The sequence below is a fragment of the Oncorhynchus keta genome, chromosome 18 (genome assembly GCF_023373465.1).
Source record: "Oncorhynchus keta strain PuntledgeMale-10-30-2019 chromosome 18, Oket_V2, whole genome shotgun sequence".
NCBI lineage: Eukaryota > Metazoa > Chordata > Actinopteri > Salmoniformes > Salmonidae > Oncorhynchus > Oncorhynchus keta.
The window spans coordinates 51,804,946-51,825,122 of NC_068438.1; the positions used below are offsets into that span (position 1 = coordinate 51,804,946).

Genomic DNA, 20,177 nt, shown 5'->3' on the forward strand with positions numbered 1-20,177 from the left:
TCTCTGTTAGACAGAGGAGGCTGCATGATAAACAGAGTCTCTGTTAGACAGAGGAGGCTGTATGATAAACAGAGTCTCTGTTAGACAGAGGAGGCTGTATGATAAACAGAGTCTCTGTAAGACAGAGGAGGCTGTATGATAAACAGAGTCTCTGTTAGACAGAGGAGGCTGTATGATAAACAGAGTCTCTGTAAGACAGAGGAGGCTGTATGATAAACAGAGTCTCTGTTAGACAGAGGAGGCTGTATGATAAACAGAGTCTCTGTTAGACAGAGGAGGCTGCATGATAAACAGAGTCTCTGTTAGACAGAGGAGGCTGTATGATAAACAGAGTCTCTGTTAGACAGAGGAGGCTGTATGATAAACAGAGTCTCTGTAAGACAGAGGAGGCTGTATGATAAACAGAGTCCAGTCTCTGTAAGACAGAGGAGGCTGCATGATAAACAGAGTCTCTGTAAGACAGAGGAGGCTGCATGATAAACAGAGTCTCTGTTAGACAGAGGAGGCTGTATGATAAACAGAGTCTCTGTTAGACAGAGGAGGCTGTATGATAAACAGAGTCTCTGTTAGACAGAGGAGGCTGTATGATAAACAGAGTCTCTGTTAGACAGAGGAGGCTGTATGATAAACAGAGTCTCTGTCAGACAGAGGAGGCTGCATGATAAACAGAGTCTCTGTAAGACAGAGGAGGCTGTATGATAAACAGAGTCTCTGTAAGACAGAGGAGCCTGCATGATAAACAGAGTCTCTGTAAGACAGAGGAGGCTGTATGATAAACAGAGTCTCTGTAAGACAGAGGAGGCTGTATGATAAACAGAGTCTCTGTAAGACAGAGGAGGCTGCATATGATAAACAGAGTCTCTGTAAGACAGAGGAGGCTGTATGATAAACAGAGTCTCTGTAAGACAGAGGAGGCTGTATGTTAAACAGAGTCTCTGTAAGACAGAGGAGGCTGTATGTTAAACAGAGTCTCTGTAAGACAGAGGAGGCTGTATGATAAACAGAGTCTCTGTAAGACAGAGGAGGCTGTATGATAAACAGAGTCTCTGTCAGACAGAGGAGGCTGCATGATAAACAGAGTCTCTGTTAGACAGAGGAGGCTGCATGATAAACAGAGTCTCTGTCAGACAGAGGAGGCTGTATGATAAACAGAGTCTCTGTAAGACAGAGGAGGCTGTATGATAAACAGAGTCTCTGTTAGACAGAGGAGGCTGTATGATAAACAGAGTCTCTGTCAGACAGAGGAGGCTGTATGATAAACAGAGTCTCTGTAAGACAGAGGAGGCTGTATGATAAACAGAGTCTCTGTTAGACAGAGGAGGCTGCATGATAGCCTTATTATGAAAATAAAAACCCAATTTCAATTGAAGCTTTGTCACAAGATTATCCACATGATCTTTAAAGGACAACTTGTCATCCAACCACATACCTTGGTATTTGTAGGATGACACTTGTCCAATGGATAAGCCATCAGATGTGACAATGCTAAAGTTCTCTGGCAGAGTTCTAGCTCTGGTAAAAGGTCATGGAACTTAGTTGTTTCTACATCCAGGACCAGTTTGAGACCATAAAGGGAGGCCTGCAGTGACTGAAAAGCAGTCTGCAGCTCTTCAACAGCCTGAACCAGAGAAGGAGCACATGAATATAGAACTGTATCATCTGCATATAGATGGAACTTTGCTGGTTGCATCCCATTTCCCAAATCATTGAGAACAACACAGGAGCTAAAATGGAACCCTGGGGCACACCTTTATTAATCTCTAGACAACTAGACTTGTGATTGTCAGTATATAACACATTGTGTTCTGTCAGAAAGATTAGTTCCTAAACCAATTTACTGCCCCTTCACTGAGACCAATGTTACTGAGTCTAGCTAGCAACAATTCATGGTCAACTGAATCAAAGACATTTGATAAATCAACTTTAATCCACTTTTTAATCAAGTGCATGAATGATTTTATATATATATAAAAAGATGTGTGTGGTGCTTTACTTGTAGAGAACAGGGCGGTCCTGCAAGGCCTCCATAGCCTGACTAAGCACTGGACTGATGTCACAGGACTCCTGGGTCAGACCACGGCACTCATCTAGAGAGAGAGAGAAGAGAGAGAGAGACAGAGACACACAGAGAGAGAGAGAGAGAGAGAGAGAGAGAGAGAGAGAGAGAGAGAGAGAGAGAGAGAGAGAGAGAGAGAGAGAGAGAGAGAGAGAGAGGAGAAAGACAGAGAGAGGGGAGAGGGGGGGGGAGAGGGAGAGGGAGAGAGAGGAGAGAGAGAGAGAGAGAGAGAGAGAGAGAGAGAGAGAGAGAGAGAGAGAGAGAAAGCGAAAGCGAAAGAGCGAGAGATATATAGAGAGAAGGGGAGAGAGAGAGAGATTAGAATGTGTCAGTACTTAAATGCTAAATCTCTCAATATGGGGTGAATCCTACCTAGGTCACGCATCGACGTCAATGGGTGAGTAAGTGAACACGTTAGCATCGACGTCAATGGGGGACTAAGTGAACACGTTAGCATCGACGTCAATGGGTGAGTAAGTGAACACGTTAGCATCGATGTCAATGGGAGACTAAGTGAACACGTTAGCATCGACGTCAATGGGAGACTAAGTGAACACGTTAGCATCGACGTCAATGGGAGACTAAGTGAACACGTTAGCATCGACGTCAATGGGTGAGTAAGTGAACACGTTAGCATCGACGTCAATGGGAGACTAAGTGAACACGTTAGCATCGATGTCAATGGGAGACTAAGTGAACACGTTAGCATCGACGTCAATGGGAGACTAAGTGAACACGTTAGCATCGACGTCAATGGGAGACTAAGTGAACACGTTAGCATCGACGTCAATGGGTGAGTAAGTGAACACGTTAGCATCGACGTCAATGGGGGACTAAGTGAACACGTTAGCATCGACGTCAATGGGTGAGTAAGTGAACACGTTAGCATCGATGTCAATGGGAGACTAAGTGAACACGTTAGCATCGACGTCAATGGGAGACTAAGTGAACACGTTAGCATCGACGTCAATGGGAGACTAAGTGAACACGTTAGCATCGACGTCAATGGGTGAGTAAGTGAACACGTTAGCATCGACGTCAATGGGAGACTAAGTGAACACGTTAGCATCGATGTCAATGGGAGACTAAGTGAACACGTTAGCATCGACGTCAATGGGAGACTAAGTGAACACGTTAGCATCGACGTCAATGGGAGACTAAGTGAACACGTTAGCATCGACGTCAATGGGAGACTAAGTGAACACGTTAGCATCGACGTCAATGGGAGACTAAGTGAACACGTTAGCATCGATGTCAATGGGAGACTAAGTGAACACGTTAGCATCGACGTCAATGGGAGACTAAGTGAACACGTTAGCATCGACGTCAATGGGAGACTAAGTGAACACGTTAGCATCGACGTCAATGGGAGACTAAGTGAACACGTTAGCATCGACGTCAATGGGAGACTAAGTGAACACGTTAGCATCGATGTCAATGGGAGACTAAGTGAACACGTTAGCATCGATGTCAATGGGAGACTAAGTGAACACGTTAGCATCGACGTCAATGGGAGACTAAGTGAACACGTTAGCATCGATGTCAATGGGAGACTAAGTGAACACGTTAGCATCGATGTCAATGGGAGACTAAGTGAACACGTTAGCATCGATGTCAATGGGAGACTAAGTGAACACGTTAGCATCGATGTCAATGGGAGACTAAGTGAACACGTTAGCATCGACGTCAATGGGAGACTAAGTGAACACGTTAGCATCGATGTCAATGGGAGACTAAGTGAACACGTTAGCATCGATGTCAATGGGAGACTAAGTGAACACGTTAGCATCGATGTCAATGGGAGACTAAGTGAACACGTTAGCATCGATGTCAATGGGAGACTAAGTGAACACGTTAGCATCGACGTCAATGGGTGAGTAAGTGAACACGTTAGCATCGACGTCAATGGGAGACTAAGTGAACACGTTAGCATCGATGTCAATGGGAGACTAAGTGAACACGTTAGCATCGATGTCAATGGGAGACTAAGTGAACACGTTAGCATCGATGTCAATGGGAGACTAAGTGAACACGTTAGCATCGACATCAATGGGAGACTAAGTGAACACGTTAGCATCGACGTCAATGGGAGACTAAGTGAACGCGTTAGCATCGACGTCAATGGGTGAGTAAGTGAACACGTTAGCATCGACGTCAATGGGAGACTAAGTGAACACGTTAGCATCGACGTCATTGGGAGACTAAGTGAACACGTTAGCATCGACGTCAATGGGAGACTAAGTGAACACGTTAGCATCGATGTCAATGGGAGACTAAGTGAACACGTTAGCATCGATGTCAATGGGAGACTAAGTGAACACGTTAGCATCGATGTCAATGGGAGACTAAGTGAACACGTTAGCATCGACGTCATTGGGAGACTAAGTGAACACGTTAGCATCGACGTCATTGGGAGACTAAGTGAACACGTTAGCATCGACGTCATTGGGGGACTAAGTGAACGCGTTAGCATCGACGTCAATGGGAGACTAAGTGAACGCGTTAGCATCGACGTCATTGGGAGACTAAGTGAACACGTTAGCATCGACGTCAATGGGAGACTAAGTGAACACGTTAGCATCGACGTCAATGGGAGACTAAGTGAACGCGTTAGCATCGACGTCATTGGGGGACTAAGTGAACGCGTTAGCATCGACGTCAATGGGAGACTAAGTGAACACGTTAGCATCGACGTCATTGGGGGACTAAGTGAACGCGTTAGCATCGACGTCAATGGGAGACTAAGTGAACACGTTAGCATCGACGTCATTGGGAGACTAAGTGAACACGTTAGCATCGACGTCAATGGGTGACTAAGTGAACACGTTAGCATCGATGTCAATGGGAGACTAAGTGAACACGTTAGCATCGACGTCATTGGGGGACTAAGTGAACGCGTTAGCATCGACGTCAATGGGAGACTAAGTGAACACGTTAGCATCGACGTCATTGGGAGACTAAGTGAACACGTTAGCATCGACGTCAATGGGTGACTAAGTGAACACGTTAGCATCGATGTCATTGGGAGACTAAGTGAACACGTTAGCATCGACGTCAATGGGTGACTAAGTGAACACGTTAGCATCGACGTCAATGGGAGACTAAGTGAACACGTTAGCATCGACGTCATTGGGAGAATAAGTGAACGCGTTAGCATCGACGTCAATGGGAGACTAAGTGAACACGTTAGCATTAGGTTAGAATTCAGTCCATGAACCCAGTCGATGAATGAATGAATGAATGAAAGGATGAATGAATGAATGAATTAAAGGATGGATGAATGAATGAATGAAAGGATGAATGAATGAATGAATGAATGAAAGGATGAATGAATGAATGAATAAATGAATGAATGAATGAATGAAAGGATGAATGAATGAATGAATGAATGAATGAATGAATGGATGAAAGGATGAATGAATGAAAGGATGAATGAATGAAAGGATGAATGAATGAAAGGATGAATGAATGAATGAAAGGATGGATGAATGAATGAAAGGATGAATGAATGAAAGGATGAATGAATGAATGAAAGGATGGATGAATGAATGAAAGGATGAATGAATGAAAGGATGAATGAATGAAAGGATGAATGAATGAATGAATGAATGAATGAAAGGATGGATGAATGGATGAAAGGATGGATGGATGAATGAAAGGATGAATGAATGAAAGGATGAATGAATGAAAGGATGAATGAATGAATGAATGAATGGATGAATGAATGAATGAATGAAAGGACGGATGAATGAATGAACAGATGGATGAATGAATGAAAGGATGAATGAATGAAAGGATGGATGGATGAATGAATGAAAGGATGGATGAATGAATGAATGAAAGGATGAATGAATGAATGAATGAATGAATGAATGAATGAAAGGACGAATGAATGAATGAAAGGACGGATGAATGAATGAATGAAAGGATGAATGAATGAAAAGATGGATGAATGAATGAAAGGATGGATGAATGCTCACTCTGTGTCCAGCGGTAGAGCTGTTCGTAGGATGTCTCCTGTAACACAGCCATCTGCTCCATGATGTCCAGCCTGGATGGGAGACACATTTAACAACTGGAATAAGAAAAGGCATATTACAAATGAGTTTCACAAACAGGGCATTCGGAAAGTTTATTTATTTTTTATTTTACCTTTATTTAACTAGGCAAGTCAGTTAAGAACAAATTCTTATTTTCAATGACGGCCTAGGAACAGTGAGTTCCTAGGCCTAGGCTGTTCAGGGGCAGAACGACAGATTTGTAACTTGTCAGCTTGGGGGTTTGAACTTGCAACCTTCCGGTTACTAGTCCAACACTCTAACCACTAGGCTACGCTGCCGCCCCAAGTATTCAGACCCCTTGACCTTTTTCCACATTTTGTTACGTTACAGCCTTATTCTAAAATAAAAAATAAAAATCCTCAGCAATCTACAAACAATACCCAAAATGACAAAGCAAAAATTGGTTTAGACATTTTAGCTAATTTATTCAAAGTAAAAAACTGAAATACCTTTACATTATTATTCAGACCCTTTGCTATGAGACTCAAAATTGAGTTCAGGTGCATCCTGTTTCCATTGATCATCCTTGAGATGTTTCTACAACTTGATTGGAGTCCACCTGTGGTAAATTTAATTGATTGGACATGATTTGGAAAGGCACACACCTGTCTATATCAGGTCCCACAGTTGACAGTGCATGTCAGAGCAAAAACCAAGCTATGAGGTCGAAGGAATTGTCTGTAAAGCTCAGAGACAGGATTGTGAAGGGGGCACAGATCTGGGGAAGGGTACCAAAAAGTTTTACAGCATTGAAGGTCCCCAAAAACACAGTGGCCTCCAAATGCAAGAAGTTTGGAACCACCAAGACTCCTCCTAGAGCTGGCAGTCTGGCCAAACTGAGCAATCGGGGGAGAAGAACCCTGATGGTCACTCTGACAGAGCTCCAGCGTTCCTCTGTGACGATGGCAGAACCTTCCAGAAGGACAACAATCTCTGCAGCCCTACACCAATCAGGCCTTTATGGTGGACTAACCAGACGGAAGCCACTCGTCAGTAAAAGACACACATGACAGCCTGCTTGGAGTTTGCCAAAAGGCACCTAAAGACTCTCAGACCATGAAACAAGATTCTCTGGTCTGATGAAACCAATATTAAACTCTTTGGCCTGAATGCCAAGCATCACGTCTGGAGGAAACCTGGCACCATCCCTACGGTGAAGCATGAAGTTGGCAGCATCAAGCTGCGGGGATGATTTTCAGCGGTAGGGACTGGGAGACTAGTCAGGATCGAGGCAAAGATGAACGGAGCAAAGTAGAGAGAGGATCTTAATGAAAACCTGCTCCAGAGCGCTCCGGACCTCAGACTGGGGCGAAGGTTCACCATCCAACAGGACAATGACCCTAAGTACACAACCAAGACAATGCAGGAGTGGCTTCTGGACAAGTCTCTGAATGTTCTTGAGTGTCCCAGCCAAAGCACAGACTTGAACCCGATCGAACATCTCTAGAGAGACCTGAAAATAGCTGTGCAGCGACGCTCCCCATCCAACCTGACAGAGCTTGAGAAGATCTGCAGAGAAGAATGGGAGAAACTCTCCAAATACAGATGTGCCAAGCTTGTAGCATCATATCCAAGAAGACTCAGGCCTGTAATCACTGCCAAAGGTACTTCAACAAAGTTAAGGGTCTGAATACTTATGTAAATGTGATTTTTCTGTTATCAAATTATCAAACCATTCTAAAAACCTGTTTTTGCTTTGTCATTATGGGGTATTGTGATGTCATTATGGGGTATTGTGATGTCATTATGGGGTATTGTGATGTCATTATGGGGTATTGTGATGTCATTATGGGGTATTGTGATGTCATTATGGGGTATTGTGCGTAGACTGAGGTAAAAAAAAACAAAAAAACAATTGAATCCATTTTATAGCAAGACTGTAAAGTAACAAAATGTGGAAAAGGGGAAGGGAGGGGTCTGAATACTTTCCGAGTGCTCTGTTTATTCAGTTTGTCTCTCACCCTGCAGTCTGCTGGTTGGTCCTCAGGAGAATCCTGACGTCTTCATGGATGTTCTTCACTCTGCTCAGAGCCTTGAAGAAGTCCTCCGTGACGGGTGCGTCTCTTACCCCTCGTAGTGTGTCCATCTCTTCAGAGGACAGCTGGAACTTAGACAGGAAGGCCTGAGCCACCTGGGACCGCACCTCTAAACGATGACTGGGAGGAGATGAACGACAATGTTAGACTTCGTAAAAGAGGGTGTGTGCGCAGGCTTTAGTTTCAGCCCAGCCTTAATACACATCTGGTTCTGCTGAGCTAATCAGGAGGGGGGGGGGGGCTTGATGATCACGGTTGATTAGTTCTGGCTGGACAGAAAGCCTGCACACACTCTGGGATCACGGGAAACAAAGGAGAACGAGTCAGTGTGACCAAGGAGGAGTAATGTTTCAAACTAACACTAGGTGGCAGTCACACACCTTTAATAGCAGCACAACCTTTGACACTGGCTGAATTACTGTAGCAGGAGGTGAAACAGTGGCTGAATTACTGTAGCAGGAGGTGAAACAGTGGCTGAATTACTGTAGCAGGGGGTGAAACAGTGGCTGAATTACAGTAGCAGGAGGTGAAACAGTGGCTGAATTACTGTAGCAGGGGGTGAAACAGTGGCTGAATTACAGTAGCAGGAGGTGAAACGGTGGCTGAATTACAGTAGCAGGAGGTGAAACAGTGGCTGAATTACAGTAGCAGGAGGTGAAACGGTGGCTGAATTACAGTAGCAGGGGGTGAAACGGTGACTGAATTACAGTAGCAGGGGGTGAAACGGTGACTGAATTACAGTAGCAGGAGGTGAAACAGTGGCTGAATTACTGTAGCAGGGGTGAAACAGTGACTGAATTACAGTAGCAGGAGGTGAAACAGTGACTGAATTACAGTAGCAGGAGGTGAAACAGTGACTGAATTACAGTAGCAGGAGGTGAAACAGTGACTGAATTACAGTAGCAGGAGGTGAAACAGTGACTGAATTACAGTAGCAGGAGGTGAAACAGTGACTGAATTACAGTAGCAGGAGGTGAAACGGTGACTGAATTACAGTAGCAGGAGGTGAAACAGTGACTGAATTACAGTAGCAGGAGGTGAAACGGTGACTGAATTACAGTAGCAGGAGGTGAAACAATGGCAGAGACAGAGAAAGGAATCATGGGAATAGAGAAAGAGCAACACGACACAGAGAAAGACTGGCCAAGTCTAGACCTCAATCAGCAACGACAAAACAAAGAGCAGATCCACTGTGTTTCAATGGATCCCTAGTGCACCACTTTTCACCAGGGCTCACAGGGTTGTGGTCAAAAGTAGTGCACTACTTTCCACAAGGGCTCACAGGTTTGTGGTCAAAAGTAGTGCACTACTTTCCACAAGGGCTCACAGGTTTGTGGTCAAAAGTAGTGCACTACTTTCCACCAGGGTTCATACGGTTGTGGTCAAAAGTAGTGCACTACTTTCCACCAGGGTTCATAGGGTTGTGGTCAAAAGTAGTGCACTACTTTCCACAAGGGCTCATAGGGTTGTGGTCAAAAGTAGTGCACTACTTTCCACCAGGGTTCATAGGGTTGTGGTCAAAAGTAGTGCACTACTTTCCACCAGGGTTCATAGGGTTGTGGTCAAAAGTAGTGCACACATGTAGGGAATGGAGTGCCTTTTGGGACACGGTCCAATCCCTGTGGCTTCCTCCAAACAATAGGAACCACGACAACCACCCTAGTCAAGGAGGGAACTCTGTCACAGTCCATAATGACAACTCTGGGCCTCTCTCTTTCTCCCTCTGTCCAGCCCATGATGACAACTCTGGGCCTCTCTCTTCCTCCCTCTGTCCAGCCCATGATGACAACTCTGGGCCTCTCTCTTTCTCTCCCTCTGTCCCACCTCTGTCCAGCCCATGATGACAACTCTGAGCCTCTCTCCCCTCTCCTCCCTCTTGTCCAGCCCATGATGACAACTCTGGGCCTCTCTCTGTCCACCCTCTTTGTCCAGCCCATGATGACAACTCTGGGCCTCTCTCTTGGGTCCATACCACCCAGCTTCTCTTTCTCCCCCTCTGTCCATACCACCTAGCTTCTCTCTATCTCTCCCTCTGTCCATACCACCTAGCTTCTCTCTTTCTCCCCTCTGTCCATACCACCCAGCTTCTCTTTCTCTCCCTCAGTCCATACCACCTAGCTTCTCTCTTTCTCTCCCTCTGTCCATACCACCTAGCTTCTCTCTTTCTCCCCTCTGTCCATACCACCCAGCTTCTCTCTTTCTCTCCCTCTGTCCATACCACCTAGCTTCTCTCTTTCTCTCCCTCTGTCCATACCACCCAGCTTCTCTCTTTCTCTCCCTCTGTCCATACCACCTAGCTTCTCTCTTTCTCTCCCTCTGTCCATACCACCTAGCTTCTCTCTTTCTCTCCCTCTGTCCATACCACCCAGCTTCTCTCTCTCCCTTTTTCTTTCTCTAACAATCCCTCTGTCCCACTCACCAACTATTTTTTCCTCTCGTTCTTCCTCTCTACCGTTCCCCCTCTCGTTCTTCCTCTCTCCCGTTCCCCCTCTCGTTCTCCCTCTCTCCCGTTCCCCCTCTCGTTCTCCCTCTCTCCCGTTCCCCCCCTCTCGTCTCCCGTTCCCTCTCTCCCGTTCCCCTCTCGTTCTTCCTCTCCCCGTTCTTCCTCTACCGTCCCCTCGTTCCCCTCTCTCGTTCTCCCTCCTCTTCCCCCTCTCGTTCTCCCTCTATCCTGTTCCCCCTCTCTCCCGTTCCCCTCTCGTTCTTCCTCTCTCCCGTTCCCCCTCTCGTTCTCCCTCTATCCCGTTCCCCCGTTCTCCCTCGTCTCCCCCCTCTCGTCTATCCCGTTCCCCCTCCCTCCCTCCCGTTCCCCTCTCCTCTCCCTCTATCCCTCTCTCCCGTTCCCCCTCTCGTTCTCCCTCTCTCCCGTTCCCCTTCCTCTCCCTCCGTTTCCCCCGTCTCGTTCTCCCCTCTATCCCGTTCCCCTCTCGTTCTTCCTCTCTCCCGTTCCCCCTCTCGTTCTCCCTCTCTACCGTTCCCCCTCTCGTTCTCCCTCTCTACCGTTCCCCCTCTCGTTCTCCCTCTCTCCCGTTCCCCCTCTCGTTCTCCCTCTCTACCGTTCCCCCTCTCGTTCTCCCTCTATCCCATTCCCTCTCTCGTTCTTCCTCTCTCCCATTCCCCCTCTCGTTCTTCCTCTCTCCCATTCCCCCTCTCGTTCTTCCTCTATCCCATTCCCCCTCTCGTTCTTCCTCTCTCCCATTCCCCCTCTCTCGTTCTTCCTCTATCCCATTCCCCCTCTCGTTCTTCCTCTCTCCCATTCCCTCTCTCGTTCTTCCTCTATCCCGTTCCCTCCATGTTTCTCTCCCTTCCACTGAAACCCTACCCAGCTCTACAGATCCAAATCCCCACCCTGTCTAGGTTCAGCCACAGCGTGGACCGTACAACGTTATATTACAGAGAAATGAAAATTCTCTTGTGATTATGTCTGCTTCCTTTTCCCTTAATAGCACGTTTCACAACCAGAAAACAACTTTAACCTTTAACATTTCCGGTTACCAGTCCAACTCTCTATCCACTAGATGTTATGTTTATATCTGAAAAAATAAAACCTTTAGGCCTATATTTGTCAATCAAATGATGAAATATTCCAATGCTATTTAATATCTAAATATTGCTGGAGGGGGTTCCCCCAAAGGAACTGGGAAGTATGATGTAATATCCTGCGGCAGAGTGAGTTATAGGGGAAATAACTTCACCAGATGAGTTGCATTTTGAATTCAGGAGACAAGTCTGGAAAAACTATATGGAAACCAATATCTAAATTATATCTCTCTAAAAACATCTGGGTCTATATCTCTCTAAAAACATAATCTGGGTCTATATCTCTCTAATGTTGCATCATCTGGGTCTATATCTCTATATAAAGTTCCATAATCTGGGTCTATATCTCCCTAAAAACATAATCTGGGTCTATATCTCTCTAATGTTACATCATCTGGGTCTATATCTCTATATGGTTACATAATCTGGGTCTATATCTCCCTAAAAACATAATCTGGGTCTATATCTCCCTAAAAACATCATCTGGGTCTATATCTCTCTAATGTTACATCATCTGGGTCTATATCTCCCTAAAAACATAATCTGGGTCTATATCTCTCTAAAAACATAATCTGGGTCTATATCTCTCTAATGTTGCATCATCTGGGTCTATATCTCTATATAATGTTCCATAATCTGGGTCTATATCTCCCTAAAAACATCATCTGGGTCTATATCTCTCTAATGTTACATCATCTGGGTCTATATCTCCCTAAAAACATTATCTGGGTGTATATCTCTCTAATGTTACATAATCTGGGTCTATATATCTCTAAAAACATAATCTGGGTCTATATCTCTATATAATGTTACATCATCTGGGTCTATATCTCTATATAATGTTTCCTCATCTGGGTCTATATCTCTATATAATGTTCCATAATCTGGGTCTATATCTCTATACTGTTACATCATCTGGGTCTATATCTCTCTAATGTTACATCATCTGGGTCTATATCTCTAATGTTGCATCTTCTAGGTCTATATCTCTATATAATGTTCCATAATCTGGGTCTATATCTCTAAAATGTTACATAATCTGGGTCTATATCTCTAATGTTGCATCATCTGGGTCTATATCTCTATAATGTTACATCATCTGGGTCTATATCTCCCTAAAAACATTATCTGGGTGTATATCTCTCTAATGTTACATAATCTGGGTCTATATCTCTACTAAAAACATTATCTGGGTCTATATCTCTATAATGTTACATAATCTGGGTCTATATCTCCCTAAAAACATTATCTGGGTGTATATATCTCTAATGCTACATCATCTGGGTCTATATCTCCCTAAAAACATAATCTGGGTCTATATCTCTAAAAACATCATCTGGGTCTACCCAGAGCTGAACCTCGGCAAGACGGAGCTGCTCTTCCTCCCGGGTTAAGGACTGCCCGCTCCATGATCACGCCATCACGGTTGACAACTCCATTGTGTCCTCCTCCCAGAGCGCTAAGAACCTTGGCGTGATCCTGGGTCAACACCCTGTCGTTACAACTAACATCATCTGGTGGCCTATCCTCTAGGTTCATGCTCTACAACATCCGCAGAGTACACCCTGCCTCACACAGGAAGCGGCGCAGGTCCTAATCCAGGCACTTGTCATCTCCCCGTCTGGATTACTGCAACATCATCTGTTGGCTGGGCTCCTGCCTGTGCCATTAAACCCCTACAACTCATCCAGAATGCCGCAGCCCGTCTGGTGTTCAACCTTCCCAAGTTCTCTCACGTCATCCCCGCTCCTCCATCTGCTCTCTCTCTACTGGCTTCCAGTTGAAGCTCGCATCCGCTACAAGACCATGGTGCTTATCCTATATATGAGCTGTGAGGGGAACGGCACCTCAGTACCTCCAGGCTCTGATCAGGCCCTACACCCAAACAAGGGCACATGGGTTCATCCACCTCTGGCCTGCTCGCCTCCCTACCACTGTTACAGTTCCCGCTCAGCCCAGTCAAAACTGTTCGCTGCTCTGGCTCCCCAATGGTGGAACACACTCCTCACGACGCCAGGACAGCGGAGTCAATCATCACCTTCCGGAGACACCTGAAACCCCATCTTTAAGGAATACATCTAGGATAGGATAAAGTAATCCTTCTCACCCCCCTTAAAAGATTTAGATGCACTATTGTAAAGTGGCTGTTCCACTGGATGTCTAAGGTGAATGCACCAATTTGTAATCATCTGGATAAGAGCTCTATATCTAAATGACTTAAATGTAAATGTAAATATCTCCCTAAAAACATCATCTGGGTCTATATCTCTCTAATGTTACATCATCTGGGTCTATATCTCTATATAATGTTACATCATCTGGGTCTATATCTCTATATAATGTTTCCTCATCTGGGTCTATATCTCTATATAATGTTCCATAATCTGGGTCTATATCTCTATACTGTTACATCATCTGGGTCTATATCTCTCTAATGTTACATCATCTGGGTCTATATCTCTATATGGTTACATCATCTGGGTCTATATCTCTATATGGTTACATCATCTGGGTCTATATCTCTATATGGTTACATCATCTGGGTCTATATCTCTATATAATGTTACATCATCTGGGTCTATATCTCTATAATGTTACATCATCTGGGTCTATATCTCTATAATGTTACATCATCTGGGTCTATATCTCTATATGGTTACATCATCTGGGTCTATATCTCTAATGTTACATAGCATCATCTGGGTCTATATCTCTATATAATGTTACATCATCTGGGTCTATATCTCTATACGTTACATCATCTGGGTCTATATCTCTATAATGTTACATCATCTGGGTCTATATCTCTAATGTTACATAGCATCATCTGGGTCTATATCTCTATATAATGTTACATCATCTGGGTCTATATCTCTATATAATGTTACATCATCTGGGTCTATATCTCTATACTGTTACATCATCTGGGTCTATATCTCTAATGTTACATCATCTGGGTCTATATCTCTATAATGTTACATCATCTGGGTCTATATCTCTATAATGTTACATCATCTGGGTCTATATCTCTATAATGTTACATCATCTGGGTCTATATCTCTATATAATGTTACATCATCTGGGTCTATATCTCTATATAATGTTACATCATCTGGGTCTATATCTCTATAATGTTACATCATCTGGGTCTATATCTCTTTATAATGTTACATCATCTGGGTCTATATCTCTATATAATGTAACATAATCTGGGTCTATATCTCTATATAATGTTACATCATCTGGGTCTATATCTCTATATAATGTTACATCATCTGGGTCTATATCTCTATATAATGTTACATCATCTGGGTCTATATCTCTATAATGTTACATCATCTGGGTCTATATCTCTATATAATGTTACATCATCTGGGTCTATATCTCTATAATGTTACATCATCTGGGTCTATAACTCTATACTGTTACATCATCTGGGTCTATATCTCTATAATGTTACATCATCTGGGTCTATATCTCTATAATGTTACATCATCTGGGTCTATATCTCTAATGTTACATAGCATCATCTGGGTCTATATCTCTATAATGTTACATCATCTGGGTCTATATCTCTATAATGTTACATCATCTGGGTCTATATCTCTATATTACATAGTTACATCATCTGGGTCTATATCTCTATATAATGTTACATCATCTGGGTCTATATCTCTATAATGTTACATCATCTGGGTCTATATCTCTATATGTTACATCATCTGCATCATGGGTCATCTATATCTCTATATAATGTTACATCATCTGGGTCTATATCTCTATAATGTTACATCATCTGGGTCTATATCTCTAATGTTACATAGCATCATCTGGGTCTATAGCTCTATATAATGTTACATCATCTGGGTCTATAACTCTATACTGTTACATCATCTGGGTCTATATCTCTATATAATGTTACATCATCTGGGTCTATATCTCTATAATGTTACATCATCTGGGTCTATATCTCTATACTGTTACATCATCTGGGTCTATATCTCTATACTGTTACATCATCTGGGTCTATATCTCTATAATGTTACATCATCTGGGTCTATATCTCTATAATGTTACATCATCTGGGTCTATATCTCTATAATGTTACATCATCTGGGTCTATATCTCTATATAATGTTACATCATCTGGGTCTATATCTCTATAATGTTACATCATCTGGGTCTATATCTCTATATAATGTTACATCATCTGGGTCTATATCTCTAATGTTACATCATCTGGGTCTATATCTCTATAATGTTACATCATCTGGGTCTATATCTCTATAATGTTACATCATCTGAGTCTATATCTCTATAATGTTACATCATCTGAGTCTATATCTCTAATGTTACATCATCTGGGTCTATATCTCTATATAATGTTACATCATCTGGGTCTATATCTCTATAATGTTACATCATAACGTTGGACTTCAGGCTATTACACACAGCTTTGTTCTGTGACATCCAATACTTCCTTCAGTCAGGTACAGTTTAAGGATTCTTTCTGTGGAGGTTCTCTCTAGGATGTCATGTCTGGGAGTGATGAGACATTCCTGAACATTCCTCTCTCTCAAAGATTAGAGAGACTTCATTTCACCATTTAGTCATTTCACCATTTATTAGTTCTCTGGCAGTGGAGCTGAAGCACCCAAGCCATCTCATCTTAACACGCAAAGATAGCTAGCTAACGTTTGGAAGGGTAGGGTACAGCCCAATCTCGGCTTCGTCCTTAAATGGCACCCAATTCACTATGGACCTTGGTCAAATGAAGTGAACAAAAAGTAGGGAAAGAGTGTCATTTGGGATGAAGCACCTCCTTCGCCTGCAGGTCTTCAGTAATAATGACAGTAACACTGTCAAGGCCTAAAGGTAACTTGCCAGTTCGGTAGTAAAAACCCCTCCAGCCCTCAAGTGCAACGACTGAATACCTGAACTACCTTAGATTCCACAGAAAATATTTCAACATGATATAGGTCTACTACATCTACGTGATATAGGTCTACTACATCTACGTGATATAGGTCTACTAGACAACATGATATAAGTCTACTACAGCTACATGATATAATCTACTACAGCTACATGATATAGGTCTACTACAGCTACATGATATAGGTCTACTACATCTACATGATATAGATCTACTACAGCTACATGATATAGGTCTACTAGACAACATGATATAGGTCTACTACATCCGCATGATATAAGTCTACTACAGCTACATGATACAGCTCTACTACACAACATGATATAGGTCTACTACAGCTACATGATATAGGTCTACTACAGCTACATGATACAGGTCTACTACAGCTACATGATATAGGTCTACTAGACAACATGATACAGGTCTACTACAGCTACATGATATAGGTCTACGACAGCTACATGATATAGGTCTACTACAGCTACATGATATAGGTCTACTACAGCTACATGATATAGGTCTACTACAGCTACATGATATAGGTCTACTACAGCTACATGATATAGGTCTACTAGACAACATGATACAGGTCTACTACAGCTACATATAGGTCTACTACAGCTACATGATATAGGTCTACTACAGCTACATGATATAGGTCTACTACATTCACATGATATAGGTCTACTACATTCACATGATACAGGTCTACTACAGCTACATGATATAGTTCTACGACATCTACATGATATAACAGCTACATGATACAGGTCTACTACATCAACATGATATAGGTCTACTAGACAACATGATATAGGTCTACTACACAACATGATATAGGTCTACTAGACATCATGATATAGGTCTACTACAGCTTCATGATATAGGTCTACTAGACAACATGGTACAGGTCTACTACAGCTACATGATATAGTTCTACGACATCTACATGATATAGGTCTATTAGACATCATGATATAGGTCTACTACAGCCACAGGTCTACTACAGCTACATGATATAGGTCTACTACAGCTTCATGATATAGGTCTACTACAGCCACAGGTCTACTACAGCTACATGATATAGGTCTACTACAGCTTCATGATATAGGTCTACTACAGCCACAGGTCTACTACAGCTACATAATATAGGTCTACTACAGCTTCATGATATAGGTCTACTACATCAACATGATATAGGTCTACTAGACAACATGATATGGGTCTACTAGACAACATGATATAGGTCTACTACAGCTACATGATATAGGTCTACTACAGCTACATGATATAGGTCTACTACAGCTACATTACATTTACATTTAAGTCATTTAGCAGACGCTCTTATCCAGAGCTACATACAAATTGGTGCATTCACCTTATGACATCCAGTAGAACAGTCACTTTACAATAGTGCATCTAAATCTTAAAGGGGGATGAGAAGGATTACTTACCCTATCCTAGGTAAATGATACAGGTCTACTACAGCTACATGATACAGCTCTACTAGACAACATGATATAGGTCTACTACAGCTACATGATACAGGTCTACTAGAAAACATGATATAGGTCTACTACAGCTACATGATATAGGTCTACCAGACAACATGATATAGGTCTACTACAGCTACATGATATAGGTCTACTACAGCTACATGATATAGGTCTACTACAGCTACATGATACAGGTCTACTAGAAAACATGATATAGGTCTACTACAGCTACATGATACAGGTCTACTAGAAAACATGATATAGGTCTACTACAGCTACATGATATAGGTCTACTACAGCTACATGATATAGGTCTACTAGACAACATGATATAGGTCTACTAGACAACATGATATAGGTCTACTACACAACATGATATAGGTCTACTAGACAACATGATATAGGTCTACCAGACAACATGATATAGGTCTACTACAGCTACATATAGGTCTACTAGACAACATGATATTACAGCTACATGATATAGGTCTACTACAGCTACATGATATAGGTCTACTACAGCTACATATAGGTCTAAGACAACATGATATTACAGCTACATATAGGTCTACTACAGCTACATGATATAGGTCTACTAGACAACATGATATTACAGCTACATGATATAGGTCTACTACAGCTACATGATATTGGTCTACTACATCCACATATAGGTCTACTAGACAACATGATATTACAGCCACATGATATAGGTCTACTAGACAACATGATACAGGTCTACTAGGCTACTAGGTGTCTAATCCTGGCTTCAAGAGTGCCACCTGCCGACATCTCTATTGTATAAGCTTTTTAAAGTGTAAAATAATGTTGTTACAAGAGTAACCTAATTACATTGGTGTAAGAGCAACTAAATGTAAGAGGTTCTCTCTTCAATCCCCAAGTTCATACTGGCTTGTACCATAAATCATCAACTGTCATTGTTACTACCTGTGTGTGTGTGTGTGTGTGTGTGTGTGTGTGTGTGTGTGTGTGTGTGTGTGTGTGTGTGTGTGTGTGTGTGTGTGTGTGTGTGTGTGTGTGTGTGTGTGTGTGTGTGTGTGTGTGTGTGTGTGTGTGTGTGTGTGTATGTGTGTGTGTGTCCATGCATGCCCTCACAGAGGTCCCAACCTAATTAACAGTATCAGATAAGGAATTGCTCAGGCCTTCTGACAACAGTACAGTCAGTTTTTTATACAACCTCCCCATCACACACACGCCAAGTGTTTGTAACTGCTGTCGTTCACAATGTGCACGCAGCTTAACTACCAGACCTACGCTAGGGCCACGTGTTAACCTACCTAATGATGTAGGTCTACTACATCCGCATAATATAGGTCTATTACAGGATATAGGTCTACTACATGATATGGGTCTACTACAATCCGCATGCTATAGGTCTACTAGACAACATGATATAGGTCTACTACATCCACATGATATAGATCTACTACATGATATAGGTCTACTACATGATATAGGTCTACTACATCCGCATGCTATAGGTCTACTACATCCACATGATATAGGTCTACAACATGACATAGGTCTACTACATCCACATGATACAGGTCTACTACATCCACATGATACAGGTCTACTACATCCCCATGATATAGGTCTACTACATCCCCATGATATAGGTCTACTACATCCGCATGATATATGTCTACTACATCCCCATGATATAGATCCACCAGACTACATGATATAGGTCTACTACAGCTACATGATATAGGTCTACTACAGCTACATGATATAGGTCTACTAGACAACATGATATAGGTCTACTACATGATATAGGTCTACTAGACAACATGATATAGGTCTACTACATGATATAGGTCTACTAGACAACATGATATAGCTCTACCACATCCTATAGGTCTACTACATCCGCATGATATAGGTCTACTACATGATATAGGTCTACCACATCCTATAGGTCTACTACATCTGCATGATATAGGTCTACTACATCTGCATGATATAGGTCTCCTACATCCGCATGATATAGGTCTACTACATCCGCATGATATAGGTCTACTACATCTG

The 20,177-nt window shown here is 42.7% G+C and overlaps 1 protein-coding gene across 1 annotated transcript in view; it reads right to left on the reverse strand.

Annotated features, from left to right (window-relative positions):
- Positions 1–20,177, reverse strand: part of cog6 (component of oligomeric golgi complex 6) — a 171,333-nt gene that overhangs the window by 114,458 nt on the left and 36,698 nt on the right. The window contains exons 5-7 of the mRNA XM_052468857.1: positions 8,079–8,273; positions 6,037–6,107; positions 1,994–2,087 (exon numbers count right to left, since the gene is read on the reverse strand). Of these exons, the coding sequence (XP_052324817.1) occupies positions 1,994–2,087; positions 6,037–6,107; positions 8,079–8,273 (360 nt within the window). The remainder of the gene's footprint in view (positions 1–1,993; positions 2,088–6,036; positions 6,108–8,078; positions 8,274–20,177) is intronic.